The sequence below is a fragment of the Myxocyprinus asiaticus genome, chromosome 28, assembly GCF_019703515.2.
Source record: "Myxocyprinus asiaticus isolate MX2 ecotype Aquarium Trade chromosome 28, UBuf_Myxa_2, whole genome shotgun sequence".
NCBI lineage: Eukaryota > Metazoa > Chordata > Actinopteri > Cypriniformes > Catostomidae > Myxocyprinus > Myxocyprinus asiaticus.
Genome location: NC_059371.1, coordinates 36562971 through 36582311, shown reverse-complemented (window position 1 = coordinate 36582311; position 19341 = coordinate 36562971). Strand labels below are relative to the sequence as shown.

The 19341-nt window shown below is 38.1% G+C and overlaps 1 protein-coding gene and 1 long non-coding RNA gene across 10 annotated transcripts in view; one reads left to right on the top strand and one right to left on the bottom strand.

Moving 5' to 3' along the window:
* The window catches only part of LOC127418760 (ralBP1-associated Eps domain-containing protein 2-like), a 63798-nt gene that overhangs the window by 16933 nt on the left and 27524 nt on the right, over positions 1–19341 (top strand). For 6 of the 9 annotated variants that reach the window (XR_007893542.1, XM_051659551.1, XM_051659550.1 and 3 more), the window contains exons 3-10: positions 1909–2078; positions 7744–7852; positions 8826–8870; positions 9674–9844; positions 15104–15207; positions 17908–18046; positions 18175–18238; positions 18797–18965. Coding sequence is in view for 8 of the 9 variants with exons in the window: in XM_051659551.1 (XP_051515511.1) it covers positions 1909–2078; positions 7744–7852; positions 8826–8870; positions 9674–9844; positions 15104–15207; positions 17908–18046; positions 18175–18238; positions 18797–18965 (971 nt within the window). In the remaining variant the exon portion in view is untranslated. The remainder of the gene's footprint in view (positions 1–1908; positions 2079–7743; positions 7853–8825; positions 8871–9673; positions 9845–15103; positions 15208–17907; positions 18047–18174; positions 18239–18796; positions 18966–19341) is intronic. The other 3 variants (XM_051659555.1, XM_051659554.1, XM_051659553.1) reach the window with 2 other exon arrangements.
* LOC127418863 (uncharacterized) lies at positions 8877–15197 on the bottom strand. Its single transcript, XR_007893555.1, has 4 exons — positions 15035–15197; positions 14929–14955; positions 9997–10132; positions 8877–9802 (listed from the first exon to the last, which is right to left on the bottom strand). It is a non-coding gene; the product is annotated as an uncharacterized LOC127418863 (long non-coding RNA).

The window sequence follows — 19341 nt, the reverse complement described above, 5'->3', positions numbered from 1 at the left end:
AACAATTCACAGATTCCTTTGAGTTCTTTGAATATAGACGCCTTCACAGCATTATATGACTTTGACACATGCTGAGCCAAAACCCACGGAGAAAGAGGCCGCGTGTTTGTTCTTGGAACGTTCCACACACAGAATAATTTCCTTTAGTGTTTGGGACTAGGGTTGCAAAGGGACGGAAAATTTCCGGTAAATTTCCAGAAACTTTCCATGGGAAGTTAAGCTGGGGAATTTTGGAAATATTGGAAAAAACTTTGGGCATCTTTGTGGCATTCTTAACATAGGTCTTTGCACAGTATTTGCAAATGTACACAGCCTTTCCTTCTACATTGGCTGAGGTGAAATGTATCCACACATCAGGTGGCGCACGTGGCATTGTTCTGTAGAATAAGATTAGAAAAAAGCTTGTAAAAAAACACTAATGCAATGCCATGCACAGATATATAAATAGTTAGCTAAACAATTGGAATATTCTGGAATGGTAAAAATATTTTACAATTGATGCTGGACAAATGAATAGAAATAGGCTAGATGAATAGATGAACACTCCTCAATCAGCATGCTAAATCAAATTATAAACTACGTTCTTGTATGATAACAGAAAACTGGCTAGTAGAAGGCAGAAGAAATAGCACCACAGTTGAGCTAGCTAGCACCATGATAGCTAGCCTCTTAAACTGTCAATGAAATAGTGTTAGCTAGCTTACATTTAGCATATCTGATTTACTGGCTAGCTAGCTAGTGTATAAATACATATTGATTTAGTATTTGCTAGTTAAACTTTAATACCATAGATCAAATATATTTGCCCTAGTAATATCATCAAAACTTACTTGACTGGATGTAGTCCTTGGGCTCAAATGCAGTAGTGTGGCTGCAATAGTCCTGCTGTAGTAAGTAGCCTACAGTAAGTAGTGTGCTGTGTGCATGTGATTGAGGAATGCGCAGGGTAGAAATTCAACTGAATTTGCATTAAATCTGGTTGTTTTAACCAATATTATGCTGCAAGATGTTTGTTTTTTTTTCAACTACTTTTAAGTTCCCTATTATAGGCTAACTTGCAATTTTGCTAATTTCCAGTTTATTCCCATTAATTCCCGTTAATTCCCATGGAAAATTAAAATATAATAAAATCCCCCGGAATTTCGCAACCCTACATGGGACTCCATTCTCGTATTGTCCCACCCGCTAAGTCTGTATTTACACATTGTAAATTGGATTTATTCAAATCTGAAGTCCACTCAAACTACTGTTATCATTTTCTTAATCAGAATGTGTATCATGTTTTCCAGTAAACATATCTAAACATCCATAAAATAAGATAAATACACTCCAAAAGCATAGTAGCATATTAAGACTTTCTTTCTTCGGTGGAAAACAAAAAGGAGATTTTATGCCGAATATTAGCCTCAGTATCCATTCACTTTCATTGCATATTTTTTTCTATACAATTAAAGTAAACGGTGACAGAGGCAAGTTGGTTTTTCTTACACCACTGCCAAATAGTTTTTTTCTTCTTCTTGTTTTAAGTATAAATCTAACAAATTTTGGTGTGCATTATTTTAAAACAAGAAAAAAACAATTTGAGCTAATATTGAGCATTCATTTTGAGCTGAACGCAACCCCAATCTACCCTGCTGGGCAGATATGTGGTGAACGTTGGCTGGATTAGCCTTTAATCCTGCTACAGGCTGTTACATGCAGACTTTGGAGGTTTTGAGACCCTCACAACAGGCAGAGGAGATCAGCTGACCTCACAGTAGGTCTAATGTGCTCGATTATCAGTAAAGATCAGAGCGACACAAGGAGAGATTTATAAAGCTGACCTTAAAGGTACCTTTGAGAGCCAATAACTAGGTTACATTTTAAGACGTCTAAACATTCATTCCTTGTGTTTAACTTTCCTCACAGAACTTCCTCTGCCTGTGTTTGTGGGAATAATGAATGAGCCTGAGATGCGTTACCCCAATCATACCTCGACCAATGAGACTCAAATTCAAGGCTTGGTTACAAGCTCCACCCCTCGTCCCCCTGCAGACAGACCTGTCGTCAGACACCCTGATACCAGCATGGAAAAACAGGTGAGTATGGCGAAGAGTCATCTCAATCACATGAGTCATATCAGTCTTAGAGGAAAAAGCTGCTTTATTCTACATATGATGCTGGCCGCACATTCATGAGCACTGCCATGCTGAGATCATGTGACCAGATGAGTATTACTTGCCACTTGGTGTCAGCGCAACATAAAGAGAAACATAGTCAGTACATTTATAAGCACTATAGAAGTTTGATTTCAATTGGACTAAAACAACAATCCCATCTTTTTTTTTTTTTTTAAATGTCATGTAAATACGTCACACTGACATCATACCAGTCTGATTTATACGATTGTTGTCAGACTAGACAAAGCGATTGCAGCTCGGCTTCGTCCAGCATGTAAACCACAGTTAGCCTTGTCATTGTGTGCATACTCATAAAGACAAGAGCTGACTCGCAACATGTTTTTAATAGAGCTGGGTAAAAAAAATTATTTTCCAATGCATCGCAATCTTCATTTTAACAATCTCAACATTATTGCTTTAATCCCAAAATCGATCTTTAAATCTATGCTCAACCTTCTACAATGCAAGTAAATCACTCGCATATGCAACCAAATTTTGCACTATGCAGATAAAAATGTCTGTGATTTAGCCACATGCTGGTAAGTTTTTAGATTTCACACAGTGATTGATTAGTATATTGTCAAGAAGTTCAGCATAAAGATTATTTCACTGCATGTTGAGAGTAAAAGTTTTGTTTTGTTAGTTCTGTGTAATGTGTGTCCAGAAACGACATTGACACAATCCATTTGTCATTTAAATTAATTTTTTTTGTGTGGGGATTTTTCTCCCCTTTTCTCCCCAATTTGAAATGCCCAATTCCCAATGCGCTCTAGGTCCTCGTGGTGGCATAGTGACTCGCCTCAATCCGGGTGGCGGTGGACGAATCTCACTTGCCTCTGCGTCTGAGACCGTCAATCTGCGCATCTTATCACGTGGCTTGTTGAGCGCGTTACCGTGGAGACCTAGTGTATGTGGAGGCTCACGCTGTTCTCCGCGGCATCCACGCACAATTCACCACACGCCCCACCGAAAGCGAGAACCACATTATATCGACCACGAGGAAGTTAACACAACGTGACTACCCACCCTAGCAACTGGTCCAATTGGTTGCTTAGTAACCCTGACTAGAGTCACTCAGCATGCCCTGGATTCGAGAAAAATGTCTCTTTTAATATCCTTTCTGTTCTTTGCAGTCAGTTGTTGATCAAAACAACAAAAATATTATTTTATCATAATCATACATAGCACGGATGTGTAATATGCACTCAACCAAAACCCTTCTGTCAGACGTTCGCTGAAGTGCCACTATTCTTAAAGAGACAGCACCGTTTTTATATATATATATATATATATATATATGTATATGTGTGTGTGTGTGTATATACCAGGGTTTCCATTAGCTGGTAAATACCGGCTTTTGACCATTAAAACGTCATAAAAAATAGTCATAAAATAAAGAGCCATGGAAAAAAGCCAAGGTGAGAAATTATATGACATAATTAGGGATGGGCGATATGACCAAAATCTCATATCACGATATGAGTAATTTTATATCACGATAATGATACTGTATATCACAATATAGTAATTTTATTTTAAAATCAATGAAAATTAGTTTATATATTAAATAACCATATTGCAATGCCTATTTTGTTTAATTTTTAATTTTTATTTTTTATGGATAATCTAGTTAGTGAATTAAACACTTCCTCTTTATATAATTTTCTCATTATTTTGAACTTGACAGTAGTCAAAGAAAAAAAAAAACAACAACAACAACTTGGTTTTAAATCATTACCACAATGGCTCAATTTCACATTATGCCACATTTCAGTCTATGTTGCTGACCATTATTATTATTATTATTATAAATTTTCCTCAAGAATTTAAAGATCTTCCCAAAGCAATGTAACAAAGAAAATAATAGGCTACATACATCTGTCCTTCAGATGAGATGTTAAACCAAGGTCCTAACTCTCTGTGGTCATTACAAATCCCAGGACACTTCTTGAAAAGAGTAGGGGGTGTAACTCCGGTGTCCTGGCCAAATTCCCCCCATTGGCCCTTATCAATCATGGCTTCCTAATAATCCCCATCCATTAATTGGCTCTATCACTCCAGTCACTCCAGTCAGAGTGTACTGGCGCACTATGGCTGCTGTTGCATCATCCAGGTGGATGCTGCACGCTGGTGGTGGTTGAGGAGAACCCCCTGTTCACTGTGTAAAGTGCATTGAGTGTAGTGTCTATATAAATGTAACATTCATAAGAACAAAAAAAATAAAATAATAAAACACGTAAAGTGTATAAACCCTTCTTGCAAAAACATACATGACCGAAATAATGCGGAGCACATCTTTTGGCTTTCATAATATTCTTTTGCATGCATCATTTTGAGGAGATAAAACAGACTGAACCCACACCAGAAGTTGCACCTGTTTTAATAACAAGCTCCTCTTCATTTTCTTGACTTGTTTGGGAGTCGTCCTGTTCTGTGGAGATTTTTTTTTTTCTCGTCAGGTTTTCCCTGGGTCGAAAACGATTGAGTAGCTTGAGTTATCCCGCTCTGTGGTCTCCTGTAACTAACGGGAGGCCTGATACTCACACGCGACTATCACATATGACAAACACAGATGCACGTGTTAGATGAGAATTATTCATATTGCCCAGCCCTAGACATAATCTAACAATTTTTGATATTTTTATATTTCTTTGTAAACGAAAAGATATGTGGCAATATTTTTTTTTTTTTTTGCTTTGCAAAAAATATATATATATATATATGGATAATCTAGTTAGTGAATTAAACATTTCCTCTTATATAATTTGCACATAACTATGCATTTCCCTCCACAGAACTGCCGCTCACTGGATGTTTTTTGGTTTTGGCACCATTTGGAGTAAATTCTAGAGACTGTTGTGCGTGAAAATCCCAGGAGATCAGCAGTTCCAGAAATACTCAAACCAACCCATCTGACACCAACAATCATGCCACGCTCCAAATCATTGAGATCACTTTTTTTCCCCATTCGCATGAATGCTTGTTGGTGCCAGATGGGCTGGTTTGAGTTTTTCTGTTTGCTGGCGCTGTTTTGGCGACATGAGGGGGATCTACACAATATTAGGCAGGTGGTTTTAATGTTGTTGCTGATCGGCTGATATATATATATATATATATATATATATATATATATATATATATATATATATATATATATATATATATATATAAACGGTGCTGTCTCTTTAAGAATAGTGGCAGTTCAGCGAACGTCTGACAGAAGGGTTTTGGTTGAGTGCATATTACATATATGTGCTATGTATGATTATGATAAAATAGATAGATAGATAGATAGATAGATGGATAAAAACAATAAAAACTATAGAAAAACAGCTACAGGTGAATCTCAATAAATTAGAATGTCGTGGAAAAGTTCATTTATTTCAGTAATTCAACTCAAATTGTGAAACTCGTGTATTAAATAAATTCAATGCACACAGACTGAAGTAGTTTAAGTCTTTGGTTCTTTTAATTGTGATGATTTTGGCTCACATTTAACAAAAACCCACCAATTCACTATCTCAAAAAATTAGAATATGGTGACATGCCAATCAGCTAATCAACTCAAAACACCTGCAAAGGTTTCCTGAGCCTTCAAAATGGTCTCTCAGTTTGGTTCACTAGGCTACACAATCATGGGGAAGACTGCTGATCTGACAGTTGTCCAGAAGACAATCATTGACACCCTTCACAATGAGGGTAAGCCACAAACATTCATTGCCAAAGAAGCTGGCTGTTCACAGAGTGCTGTATCCAAGCATGTTAACAGAAAGTTGAGTGGAAGGAAAAAGTGTGGAAGAAAAAGATGCACAACCAACCGAGAGAACCGCAGCCTTATGAGGATTGTCAAGCAAAATCGATTCAAGAATTTGGGTGAACTTCACAAGGAATGGACTGAGGCTGGGGTCAAGGCATCAAGAGCCACCACACACAGACATGTCAAGGAATTTGGCTACAGTTGTCGTATTCCTCTTGTTAAGCCACTCCTGAACCACAGACGACGTCAGAGGCGTCTTACCTGGGCTAAGGAGAAGAAGAACGGGACTGTTGCCCAGTGTTCCAAAGTCCTCTTTTCAGATGAGAGCAAGTTTTGTATTTCATTTGGAAACCAAGGTCCTAGAGTCTGGAGGAAGGGTGGAGAAGCTCATAGCCCAAGTTGCTTGAAGTCCAGTGTTAAGTTTCCACAGTCTGTGATGATTTGGGGTGCAATGTCATCTGCTGGTGTTGGTCCTTTGTGTTTTTTGAAAACCAAAGTCACTGCACCCGTTTACCAAGAAATTTTGGAGCACTTCATGCTTCCTTCTGCTGACCAGCTTTTTAAAGATGCTGATTTCATTTTCCAGCAGGATTTGGCACCTGCCCACACTGCCAAAAGCACCAAAAGTTGGTTAAATGACCATGGTGTTGGTGTGCTTGACTGGCCAGCAAACTCACCAGACCTGAACCCCATAGAGAATCTATGGGGTATTGTCAAGAGGAAAATGAGAAACAAGAGACCAAAAAATGCAGATGAGCTGAAGGCCACTGTCAAAGAAACCTGGGCTTCCATACCACCTCAGCAGTGCCACAAACTGATCACCTCCATGCCACGCCGAATTGAGGCAGTAATTAAAGCAACAGGAGCCCCTACCAAGTATTGAGTACATATACAGTAAATGAACATACTTTCCAGAAGGCCAACAATTCACTAAAAATGTTTTTTTTATTGGTCTTATGATGTATTCTAATTTTTTGAGATAGTGAATTGGTGGGTTTTTGTTAAATGTGAGCCAAAATCATCACAATTAAAAGAACCAAAGACTTAAACTACTTCAGTCTGTGTGCATTGAATTTATTTAATACACGAGTTTCACAATTTGAGTTGAATTACTGAAATAAATGAACTTTTCCATGACATTCTAATTTATTGAGATGCACCTGTATATAGAACAAACATTTACCATTACTTTTGTGTCATTATTATATTACATTATTATATTCTATAGTTTTTATTGTTTTTATCTATCTGCAATTTTATAATATATGCCATTTCAAGATATCATATTTATTGTTGAAATACATGAATTTATCCATTTTTAAAAAGCTTAAATGTTACCAAAATGATGGAAAAACTAATGATAATAAAAAAAAAAAATGTATTTTTTTTTTTTTTTTTTTTTTTTTTTGTGTACCTAGTTAGAAGATCCCCTGTATAATTTACAGCATTAGCTGAGAGAGAATTCTTTCATATGTAAGCAATGTGGACATTACAACTGAAATTTATCCAAATCGGAATCGGAGTACAATCGAGAGCTTGTGAATCCAAATCGATTTAGTAAATCTGTATCAATACTCAGCCTAGTATTTAACACTTTCTTAACTGATACCCTTCTTTCAAATATTAAATTACGCATTGTTTCATGTATATTTGGACAGACAGATAAAGTAGCTCGAGTCGAGACTACTTGCATCAGTAGCTAGGGTCCATGATGTATGTAATATCTTTGATTTTGCCATTGATATTTTTGCAGTACTTTTGTGTACTTTTTGTGATTTTAGTTTGTCACACTTTTAAATGAATATTTTCTGTGCTCAACCCCAACAGGAGGCGTGGTCTCCACCACAGTCACCTGGCATCTCCCCGCCCCACTCGCCATCATCCTATCACTGCTATCCATACGGTGCTCAAAGGAATGGAGCAGATGCACTACTGGGTAAAAGTCTCTGTCACACATCTTGCATGCACAAACCTATGAATTTTGCCTATGCCCTGATATGTTAAACCAAAATGAATGATTTAATACAACTCTGGCTAATTTAAGGTGGATTCAGTAAGAACTATCAACAGCATCTGTGGCATTTGATAACTATAAACAATAATTTCAAATCATCCAATAATTTGCAGCTAGACAGGTAAAGTTTGTCAAGATTAAACTAGTTTTAAAAGTATGAAGTTTGATGGTTAAAAAGGCATTACAGTGAGACAAACAACCAGTTAGATAGATAGACCGTAATATAAATTATAGATGGTCAAACACACTGTCACATAGTCAAGTAAACCATCAGACGGATGGATGGATGGATAGATGTTAAAACCAGAAATGTGCACATACAGAAATACTGTAATAGATTAGCTGGTACAAGATAATGCGCACACATATCACACGGCTGGTGTTTCACACACTCCTAATGGTGTCAGACAGCTGTGTGTGTGTGTGTGTGTGTAATCTTCAGCCTTGAGCGTCTGTCTGTCCTCTGAAAGCAGTTGGCTAATTGCTGCTCTCCTGTGGCGTATTAATATCACGCTGTCTAATCACAACACCTACTGACACACAAGGCCTTATCAAAATCTACAGTAAACACATGGCACACTCTACCAGCAATTCTTATGAGACATAACATACCGTATATCCTTTCCTAAGTTTATGAACATATCCAGAGCAGAGATATGGCATTATCAGCCCATTTTACTTCCGTAATGTGACACATTTCTAAGTGAAACAGGATATGTAACTAGAAAACGTAGGGTGGGACACATCAGGAATCCACTGGATTGTGAAAAGTGGTGGCCGAAAATAGACATGTACTGTATATGCAATATATAAATGTATGGCCTATATAAAGGCAAAAATAAGAAAAAGCTTTTTTGCATTTAAAACCACTGATTAGCTCTGAATATGATTTCAGGTGACCTGAGTGCTCCCTTTTACAGTGTGCTGCAACAGGAGTACAGTAAGTTTTCGTGACTGTGTAAAAAAGCAGACTTCCATATGTGCTGTACATTCATGAAATAGCACCCCCTCCAGGCAGTAAGGAGTAGTGCGTGGGGGCCGTCTGTTGTGAATTGAGACATAGGAGATCTACTGTATGTAATTTTTGCATGCATTTTCTATAATGGTCAATGACGTGGCACTTTTCTTTCTTTCTTTTTTTTTTTTTTTTTGGTCTGGATCTATTAAGTCAGGGGTTTGGTGACCCCCAGGTCCGGGTAAGTGTTTTGGTGCCTGTTTGTGTTGGTACAACAAGGCGATGTTCCTTAGCCGACCGCAGGCTTCTAGTGGGTGCGTAGCTCTACATAAATGATTTTAGGTATGCTGGAGCAGACCCAGTGACTGTTCTGTATGCCAGCATCAGAGCCTTGTATTTGATACGTGCATCAACCGGCAGCCAGTGGAGAGAGACAAGGAGTGGTGTAACATGCGCTCTCTTTGGTTCATTAAAGACCAGACGTGCTGCTGCATTCTGGATCATTTGCAGGGGTCTAATTGCACATGCAGGGAGGCCTGCAATGAGAGCGTTACAGTAGTCCAGTCTAGTTATGACAAGTGACTGGACAAGCAGTTGTGTGGCATGTTCAGAGAGGAAGGATCTTATCTTCCAGATATTGTAGAGTGTAAATCTACATGATCTTGCAGTCTTTGAGATGTGGTCTGTGAAATTTAGTCTGTTGTCGATTGTTACCCCTAGATTTCAGACTAATTTGGAAGGTGTTACTGTAGTTGCACCCAGCTGCACAGTGATGTTGTGTTCAACAGCAGGGTTGGCTGGAAAGACAAGGAGTTCAGTCTTGGCTGGGTCAAGTTGCAGGTGGTGTGTTCCTTCATCCAGGCCGAGATGTCTGCCAGGCAGGCTGAAATTCGATCAGTCACTGTGGTGTCGTTGGGCTGGAAAGACAAGTAGAGTTGCGTGTCATCAGCGTAGCAGTGGTAAGAGAAACCATGTGCCTGAATGATGGGTCCCAGTGATGTTGTGTATATAGAGAAGAGAAGTGGCCCAAGCACTGATCCCTGAGGTATCCCAGTAAGTAGCTGATGTAGCTTGGATACCTCACCTCTCCATATTACCTTGAAGGACCTACCTGATAGTTAGGACTTAAACCAGTCAAGCACAGTTCCTTTGATGCCCAGCGAGGAGAGGGTAGAGATACTATGTAGCTTCCTTTTAGGAAGGTGGTCCGTCATAAGGGGCCTATCATCAAAGTTGAGGGTTCCTGGCTTCAAACAGAAAAAAGAAAAAAACATTGTTGTTTTTAAATACATCAGAAATGCACCCAAAACCATGACTTGAATACACCTCTACTGTGATGAACATCTTTTCAGTTTCTGTGTTCAATGTCATTTTGCTATTTTTTATTTTTTTCTGGGGCTATAAATTAAATCATGTCTAAGTGGTGTAAGCGTCCAGAGACAGATAAATATATAAATAAAGAACATAGCATAAAAGTCTCATTAAAAGCTGGAATTCTTGGGGGGAAAAAATATGTACTGTATGTAGATACAGTGTATATGTAAGAATGTATGTGTGTGTGTGTGTGTATATATATATATAGATATATATATATATATATATATATATATATATATATATATATATATATATATATATATATATATATATATATGAATGCAACTTGGAGATTGGCCTGCAGTTGGAATATACGGTATGATCAAGATGTGACTTTTTGAGAAGAGGCTGTACGATTGCATGTTTAAAACTAGCTGGGACTACCCCATTTTTTAGTGAGCTGTTAATAATTGTGGCCACATCAGAGCTCACCATACCAAAAACTTCTTTAAATAGACGTGGAGGCAGAACATCAGTCTTACAACTTGAACATTTCATCTTTGACACTAAATTGCTAAGATGTACTGAAGAGAATGGTTGAAAGCAAGTTAGAGAGCCGGTGAGGTTGTAATACCAGTCGTGAGTGGAATTTCAAGAGCTGAATAGAGGCCCTAATTTCTTGGATTTTATGAGTAAAACATTTTAGAAACTTTTCACAGGTCTCAGAAGACACATCCTGACAGACAACTGAGACAGGGTGTAGAAGATGATGATTTGTTAAAACTTCAACCAGCTCCTCAGTATCCAAACCAGAGAGAAAAGAGTCTGAAAAATGGGCCTGATAGGAGTTTGCAAATTGACTAGCAGTAGAGGAATGAATGCCCCGACAGAACTTTAAAGACTGCAAACTAGTATGGATAGGCTGCAAGCAGACAGAGTCAAATACAATGGAAAAATGATCAGAAATACCAACATCAGTAATCTCAAGATTGTTTACAGAAAATCCATAAAACAAAACCAGATCAAGTGTGTGACCCAAATTACGAGTAGTACCAGAGACTGATTATGTAAAATTAAAGGATTCTAAAAGGCTTACAAAACCTTTCACCAGAGGTTTAGATGGACAACAGAGGTGGATGTTAAAATCACAGAGAATCAGCAGTTTATCACTACGGGATACTAAATCCGAGAGAAAATCAGAAAATTGATGGACGAAATCCTTGTTAAATGTAGGAGGTCTGTACACCAAAGCACATAGCACAGAACCTATCATGTCAGTATTTAATAGTTGTACCTCAAAGCTGGAGAACAAGTCAGTTGGCAACAATTTGCATCTAAAATTATTTTTAAAAACAGTAGCAACATCACCTCCGTGTCCAGAGGTCCTTGGAGAGGTGAAGAACGCAAGTTCACCAAGAGAGCTGAAGTCACCAGGACTGAGCCAAGTCTCTGTCACAAATAAAAAGTCCAAAGAGTGTGACATAAAGTCATTTAGAACAAAAGATTTGTTCGATAATGATCTTGCATTTACTAGGGCCATCTTGACGGTAGTAGGCTCCGAGTCCATGGTAGAGCTAGGAATAAAACGCTTCAGCGATGGGAGATTATCAGGATTGACATGTTGTTTGTGCGCAACCTGGGCGTGGGGACGGTGAAAAGAAGACCACATTGCCGGTATGTTGGGACAACCAACACCTGCTTATGCGAGTGATGGCGCAAACCTTGGTGAACATACCGTGGTCTGTGTATAATTCCCAAGGCAGCACACTGATTGTAGATTCCAGCGGAGAGACGATATGAGGAATTCAGATGGTGTAAATCCAGGAATAAATAATTAACAACCATGTTGGAAAAAATGTCCAAGCCTTAGTTCGTAGCAGAGCAGCGTATATCCAGCTGCAGATAGCGTAAATAAATACAAAAGGCCAGATTGAGCCACCAAAAATGATCCATCATTACCAGGCTTCTTCCAAGCCCGAAATTCTGATAACTTTAGTCCACACACTCCGGCGCAGCCGAGGTGTTCCACTGATCCCCAATTCAAGCAACCTGTCAAGGGCTGCTCATAACTGATCTCCCTAAACAGCCTGCGACGGTTGAGGGAATGTTCAATCAATCGCCAGATTCAGTGCAGTGCAACAGGGCGGCGAAGGCTCCAAAGTGGGTTGGAAAGGCTTTGCACAGATGGAAGAACAGTTAATTACAACAGCAAACCCAAAAAACCGAACAGTCCACAATCCATAAGCAAATTGAAGCTTATTATGCACGAGCATTAAAACGGCATAATAGTCATATCAAAAACTTAAACTTAAAAAAGTCCGGAGAGAAGCAACAGTCAAACACGCCAGCGTTCGCTCAAACCGGAAGCTGAGAAGAGGAATGAGAGCACTGGCTCTGGAACGGACGAGGCTTCAGGAACTGGCTCGTTGACCGTGGCAAGCGTGGGCGCTGGCAGTGTCACGGGATTACTGCCATACCCCACAGTGTAAGGGGAGAATGTGAGCCTCAAAACACAGTCAATGAATTCGACCAAGGAAAGTTCAAATCTGCCACCTGGCAGACAGGATTTCACAGCCTCATAAAGTCCGAACCGATAGCAGTCCTTGAGGCAAATATCTCCCCAATTGAAATCCTGGGTGAGACTGCAGAACTGCTCTGTATATTGCTCGGTGATATCACCTCCTTGTCTGAGAGACAACAATTGCCAAGCCGCTAGATCCATAGTCTGGTCATTTGTTCTGTAACGTTTGCAGGAAAGAGGCGAGAGAAGGAGGATCTATGCGCAGGCTTTTTAAATAAAATTCAGAGAAATGAACATAACTCAAAACATGACAACAGAACAAATTGTTACATCCACGAAAGGTTAACAACTGACAAAGAGGGGGGCCTGGGTAGTAAAGACGCTGACTACCACCCCGAGTTCGAATCCAGGGCGTGCTGAGTGACTCCAGCCAGGTCTCCTAAGCAACCAAATTGGCCCGGTTGCTAGGGAGGTTAGAGTCACATGGGGTAACCTCCTCGTGGTCGCTATAATGTGGTTTTCGCTCTCAGTGGGGCACGTAGTGAGTTGTACGTGGATGCCGCGGAGAATAGCGTGTAGCCTCCACACACTATGTCTCCACGGTAACGTGCTCAACAAGCCATGTGATAAGATGCGCAGATTGACGGTCTCAGACACGGAGGTAACTTAGATTCGTCCTCCGCCACCTGGATTGAGGCGAGTCACTACGCCACCACGAGGACCTAGAGCGCATTGGGAATTGGGCATTCCAAATTAGGGAGAAAAGAACAAAAACAACTGAAAAAGACACAGGGAACACGAGGGCAATATATACACAAGACATAGCTGGGATCAATCAAGGGGAACACAGAGAACAGAGACACAACAAAAAAACAAATCCTTTTAGCGACCTCTATTGGCCACTAGGGAGAATGTCCCAAGTGTTACATATGAAAGGAACATTTTGTTCAGATCAAATTGAGGAGCCCTAAGAAACATCTTGGTATTTGTGACTAAAAAAAAATCATGATATATATATATAGAGATTAACTTGTGTATATTCAAGGTGCAAGAAAAGTATTTTAATACGTTTTACTTGATGGTTACACCACTTGACATTTTTAAAGCCATTGAATAAAATAAAATATTTTTCACAAATGTATGAAATATTACATTTCTACGAACTTGACACAAGTGTTTAAATCACCTCGGGCAACCTTACTCAATGACCCAGATACACATGGTATTGTAAATACTTATCATTTATGATCTATTTGAAATGCATTTGGTATTTATACTAGAATAATAACTTATGGGTGATTTTGCTCAGTCAGGATGGTTGTTTAATTGGGTCATGTACAGCTGACATGTTTTGTGTCAATGATGTCAGATGTAGGATTAAAGTCACTTCTACACACTGTTGTTTGAGTGTGTGTGTGTGTGAGAGAGAGGAAATACCATGTGTCTGTTAGTTTTGTTCTCATTAGTAGTGATGGACATGACAGATTAGAAGCTCCTTTAATCTGTCTAACACCCAGATAGCAATACATCCCCTTTATCTCCTGTTCTCTTGAGTTAGTGGGCTGTCAAAATTGACCCTATTTACTTTCTTAAAACATATTCCAGGTCTTATTTAAGCATCAAATAATCTTTGCAATATGCAAAATTACTTTTGCAAATAATTAATTATTATCGTCCCAGGGGTTAGATAATATCACCAGTGAAGGGTTGTGACTTTATACTGTGGTGAGATTATGCTTTTATCTCATTGTTAACTCCAGCTGTGACCAGAGCAACATCAGCATAATTTTATATGGCTGAGCCTTCTTCATCAGTCAGCAGGGATCATAAATATTTCATTTAAAATCTACACATAAAAGAACATGGTGTTCTGGATGGGCTTTAGATGTAAAGAATTTTGTGAGATCAAAAAGCCAGCCAGGCCTCTTATATTCTTGTAGATTGCAATCTCAGATCAAATATCATGACGATCAATGACCTTGTATTGTATAATTCATGCTCATTCGCTATTTAATCACTTTTCTCTTGTTCTCTCTTTCAGTTCTCCATTTATTATTCCTTTAATTCACTCTTTAAAAGTTTTACTCTTTAAAAGTTTCAGTCATGTCCTCTCTCTCTTGAAGTAATAGCTTTACTGTCTGAAATGTGTGCTTTTATCTCACTAACTTCTGCTGAGAGAGGATTTAAAGGCATACTGCAGCTTACCTTAAAATTCCCGTTCAATCTTTTCATCTGTAAATGAAAATCATTAGAAAATGAGTAAATGATGACAGAACTTTTACGCTTGAGAGAACAATTCCGTTTATAATACCATGTATAGATGCCCAGAACTGCACATGATAGCAGTAATATATAGGTCTCCTCTTGTCTTTCTTCACAGCTTATGATGGTAAGTTGCTGAGTCGTTCCAGCGTTCCTCAGGAAAACTCATCTCCCAGTCACTATTCCATCAAACTTCAGTCGGAGCAGCCTGCCATCGCACGGGTGAATAGCTCCGCCCACCTCCCCATTCTAACATCTGATTGGTTGCTCACAGAGAAATCTGAGTTTCTCTATAATGATGTCTTTCTGTCTGTAATGATCTTTTAATGAACACTTTGGGGCCCATAAACATGGATTTATATAATGACTGCTTTATTTATGTAGGCATGTATTTTTGGCTTGAATATCTGTAATTATGGGTCTACACAATTTTTCCTCTTGCATTCAGCTAGTCTTTACACACTATTGGAACTTCAATAGGAATAGAATCATGTTAGTATTCCTACATTTTTGAAAAAAGATTTTTACGTAGCTCGCTGTACGTATTGCGGCAGTTTCCTGGTGCAATAAACAATAGAAGCTTGTTTAAACACAATCAAATTGCACAGTAGCTCAACTGATAGTGCGTTGCACTTGCACTGCAAAGGACAAGGGTATGAGTCCTGAAAAGTAAGCTGAAAGTGTCATTTAAGCACCACAAAATGATGTAGTTGCTTCAACTATTGTGTTTTTCATCTCAGATTTGCTTTTTATGAAATTATCAGTTAGGTTTAAGTTTGAGGTTTAGGGTAGGGAGGAAGGTTTTGTTAAAAACCTTAAAAACCTCTTCTGTTTGGGAGAACATTAAACTCGATTTTAGCGCCACACAGTGGAGATTTCACCTTGGAACTGCCACGATACATGTAATGAAACACGAAATGTTATTTGGCAAAAATGTCGCCACAGTCTAGTAAATTTCATAAGATGTTTTCTAATTTTCAACTGTTTAAAAAAAAAAAAGTGTATATATATGTTTTGTAGGGCTGTGAATCTATTCATTTTTTTAAATTAATTAATCGCACAGCTGCCTGTAATTAATCACAATTCAATTATGGTACATGATACATTACAACATATTAAAAAATCATCATTAATTACGTCATGCTTTGTCTCAAAGAACTTGCAAGAAACTAGTTAGTCATCATATATTTGAATTATTTAAATACGTACATGTGATTTTTTTTTTTTTTTTTTTTGCACTGATAGGGCTAAGAGACATTTGTACAGGTATTAATCTTTGATACAAGTATATGTATACATGCCATAAAATCAGTGGACATGTTGTAATTACAAATTGGGCAAAATGTTCTGCTATTTTCCAGTGGACTTTTTTGGGCAGATTCGATTCATATCAAACTTTATTGCAAGAGAAACTTAAGTGTACATTGCTAATGCATTATATGACACTATACATACAGATATAAAGCATATTGAATGCTGAAGTTTAATTTGCTGAAGTTTAAAATCTCAAAACGATTATTTTCTCTGGCTGCCATTCAGTCTCTACAGGTATACCTGTCTGCAGCTTGCTGAACAGCCATGTCTTTCTCAGACTCTATGGCGCACATGATGGGTCTCACTCGTGCGGTTTGCTTTTGACACTGGTTCAGATGAAAGTGAGTGAGCATTTTCGGGCGATGAGAAAAGAAATGGCAGCTTGCCAGTATCTCTCACATGCCTGGTTCACCACTTGCGGGTGAAGTCTCCATTCTCCGTTTAATAAATCCGCTCCCGCGTTTATTATGCCCGGGACATGCATCGCTTTTAATGAATAAGTGTGCACTGATCTACACAATCAGTTTCTGATGTACAGTCGAGTCGAGCACCTCCTGAAAATTTATATATGCCAATTTTAGCCACAGATAGTGGGGAAAAACATTGATGAAGTTTTGCCCATTGTACAGAAGTGCTGGGTTTGTTCCTGGCAAGCAGCAGATGCTCTAACCCCACTCCTACCCTAATCAGCACCTGTAAGGAACAACTTGGGACACCTTTCTCCTATGGTGTGAAGTTTCAGGAAGTAAAAAAAAATATACTACATTAATTGTGTAAAAAAAAAAAAAAAAAAACATTTTTGCATTAAACAAAATAATATTAAATCGCAGAAATTAAGGCGTTAAATTTACCAGCTCTAATTTTTTGTTAAGCCACTTTGGAACAATATGTATTGAAAAAAGCACTATCCAAAAAAAAAAAAAAAAAAAAAAAAAAACTGAACTGGATTGGATTAAATTATATGTAAAGTTGCCATGATGACATGATGTCTGCCTTGGCTAAATGTTACAGGAAAAAATAAATACATGAATAAATATTATGTCTGTGATTAAAATAATCATGATTTATGTCATGATTGTTATTTTTCTTATAATTTATGTAATCGATTAATGATCAAATTACATTCTAATTTTATCAGAAAATTAAATTCTAATTTTTAACTTACTGAAATGTGCCTGGAAATAATGTGTTCCTTTTAAAATGTAGCACATTTAGTTTCTTTTAAGAACAGAAAACAAACCAAAAAAAAAAAAAAAAAAATGTTTCAAAGATATTTTATTGATGTCGCAAAGATGTTGTTGCTGTCACCTGTGGCATTCTGCATATGCAAACGCTAGTATTATCAATGGTGTGTTTTGCATGTAGATGATATTTCATACTCGTTGCTCTCTGATGATACTAAAATTCCATCATGCAAAGACTGCAAAAGACTTTAGTTTAGTTAACCATTCCATCTAGACTAGCTATTAAGAAGGTCTTTCTCCATAATTTCATGATAAATGAGTCTGGTGCAAACTTTAGCAGCCCTAAAAAACATATTAGTATTGAAAAAACATTAGCTGTAGCACAACACATCTGTCTCAGGCAGTATCTCTTTATCTCGCTTAGGTTCCATCTGTTGAGCATTTGGTGGAGAGGAATGAGATTGATTACTCAGACGACCCCTGGCGAATAACAGAGGAACAGCGTGAATACTACACCAACCAGTTCAAGAGTCTGCAGCCTGACCTCAGTGCTCTCATAGTGGGTCAGAGACTTTAGACATGCTCCACACCAGATCCACACCTGATGCTCTTTAATACGTAGAATTGTGTTTACTTTACTCTCTGTGGTCATTACTGATTATTCACATGTGTATTGATGTTTCTCATTCAGGGACTGTTGCAAAAAACTTCTTCACCAAATCGAAGCTTCCCATTCCGGAGCTGTCTCATATATGGTGACGATAAACCCTCAAATCTGAACTATGTCCTTATTAGTTCATATATTTTATATTAGTCTTTAAAGCTGAAGTGTATCAGCACCACTAACCAAACAGTATTGCAAAAATACTAACTATCGTCAGTATGGTTTGGAGCCATGAACCGGTCTTTATTCATATCTGGTTCAATTTAAAAAAATAATATCGGATATGTATAATTTTCATGACTCAGTTCTGCTAACGGTTCTCAAACGAGCATTGTTCTGCCTATGTAGACAGAACACAGCACTAAAATACTCAGATACTCCTGAATCCACACCATGACCAGTGTTGTCTGATTCCCAAATGAATGACTCTTTACAAATCTTTTTTTTAATTATTTATCTACAGCTCGAAACATATAGCGTGACCAGACAAAGTGCACACCTCAGCATAAACACATACTGAACTATCTCCTTACTAGCATGATTTGTATTAGCAGATATTTAATTTTACATAAATGTTTATCTTTGTCATATGTTAAGATCCTTAGTACTCAATGGTCCAGATGTTCTCTTTCTGTCTTATATCTTTCAGGGAGTTGAGTGATGTAGACAGAGATGGCGCCCTCACTTTTCCAGAGTTCTGCATTGCGTTTCATCTGATTGTGGCTCGTAAGAACGGCTACCCTCTTCCTGAAACACTCCCACTCACACTTAGACCGTGTTATGTGAAACAGGGTGTGGTTACAGTGCCACCATCTGAGGTATGACATTTACAGACACACAAAGCAGCTAGAGTATTCAAACTACTGGTCGACCCATACATGCTTTTTAATGGTTGATGCAGACAATCTAGAGAGCAGGGTGGCCGATATAATGCAGATATTCACTGGTGGCCAAAAGTTTGGAAAAATGTACAGATTTTGCTGTTTCTGAAGGAAATTGGTACTTTAATTCACCAAAGTGGCATTCAACTGATCACAAAGTATAGTCAGGACATTACTGATGTAAGAAACAGCACCATCACTAATTGAAAAAAGTCATTTTTATCAAATCTAGACAGGCCCCATTTCCAACACCTTAATCAGTAATCATACTAAATTGCTAATTTGGTACTAGAAAATCACTTGCCATTATATC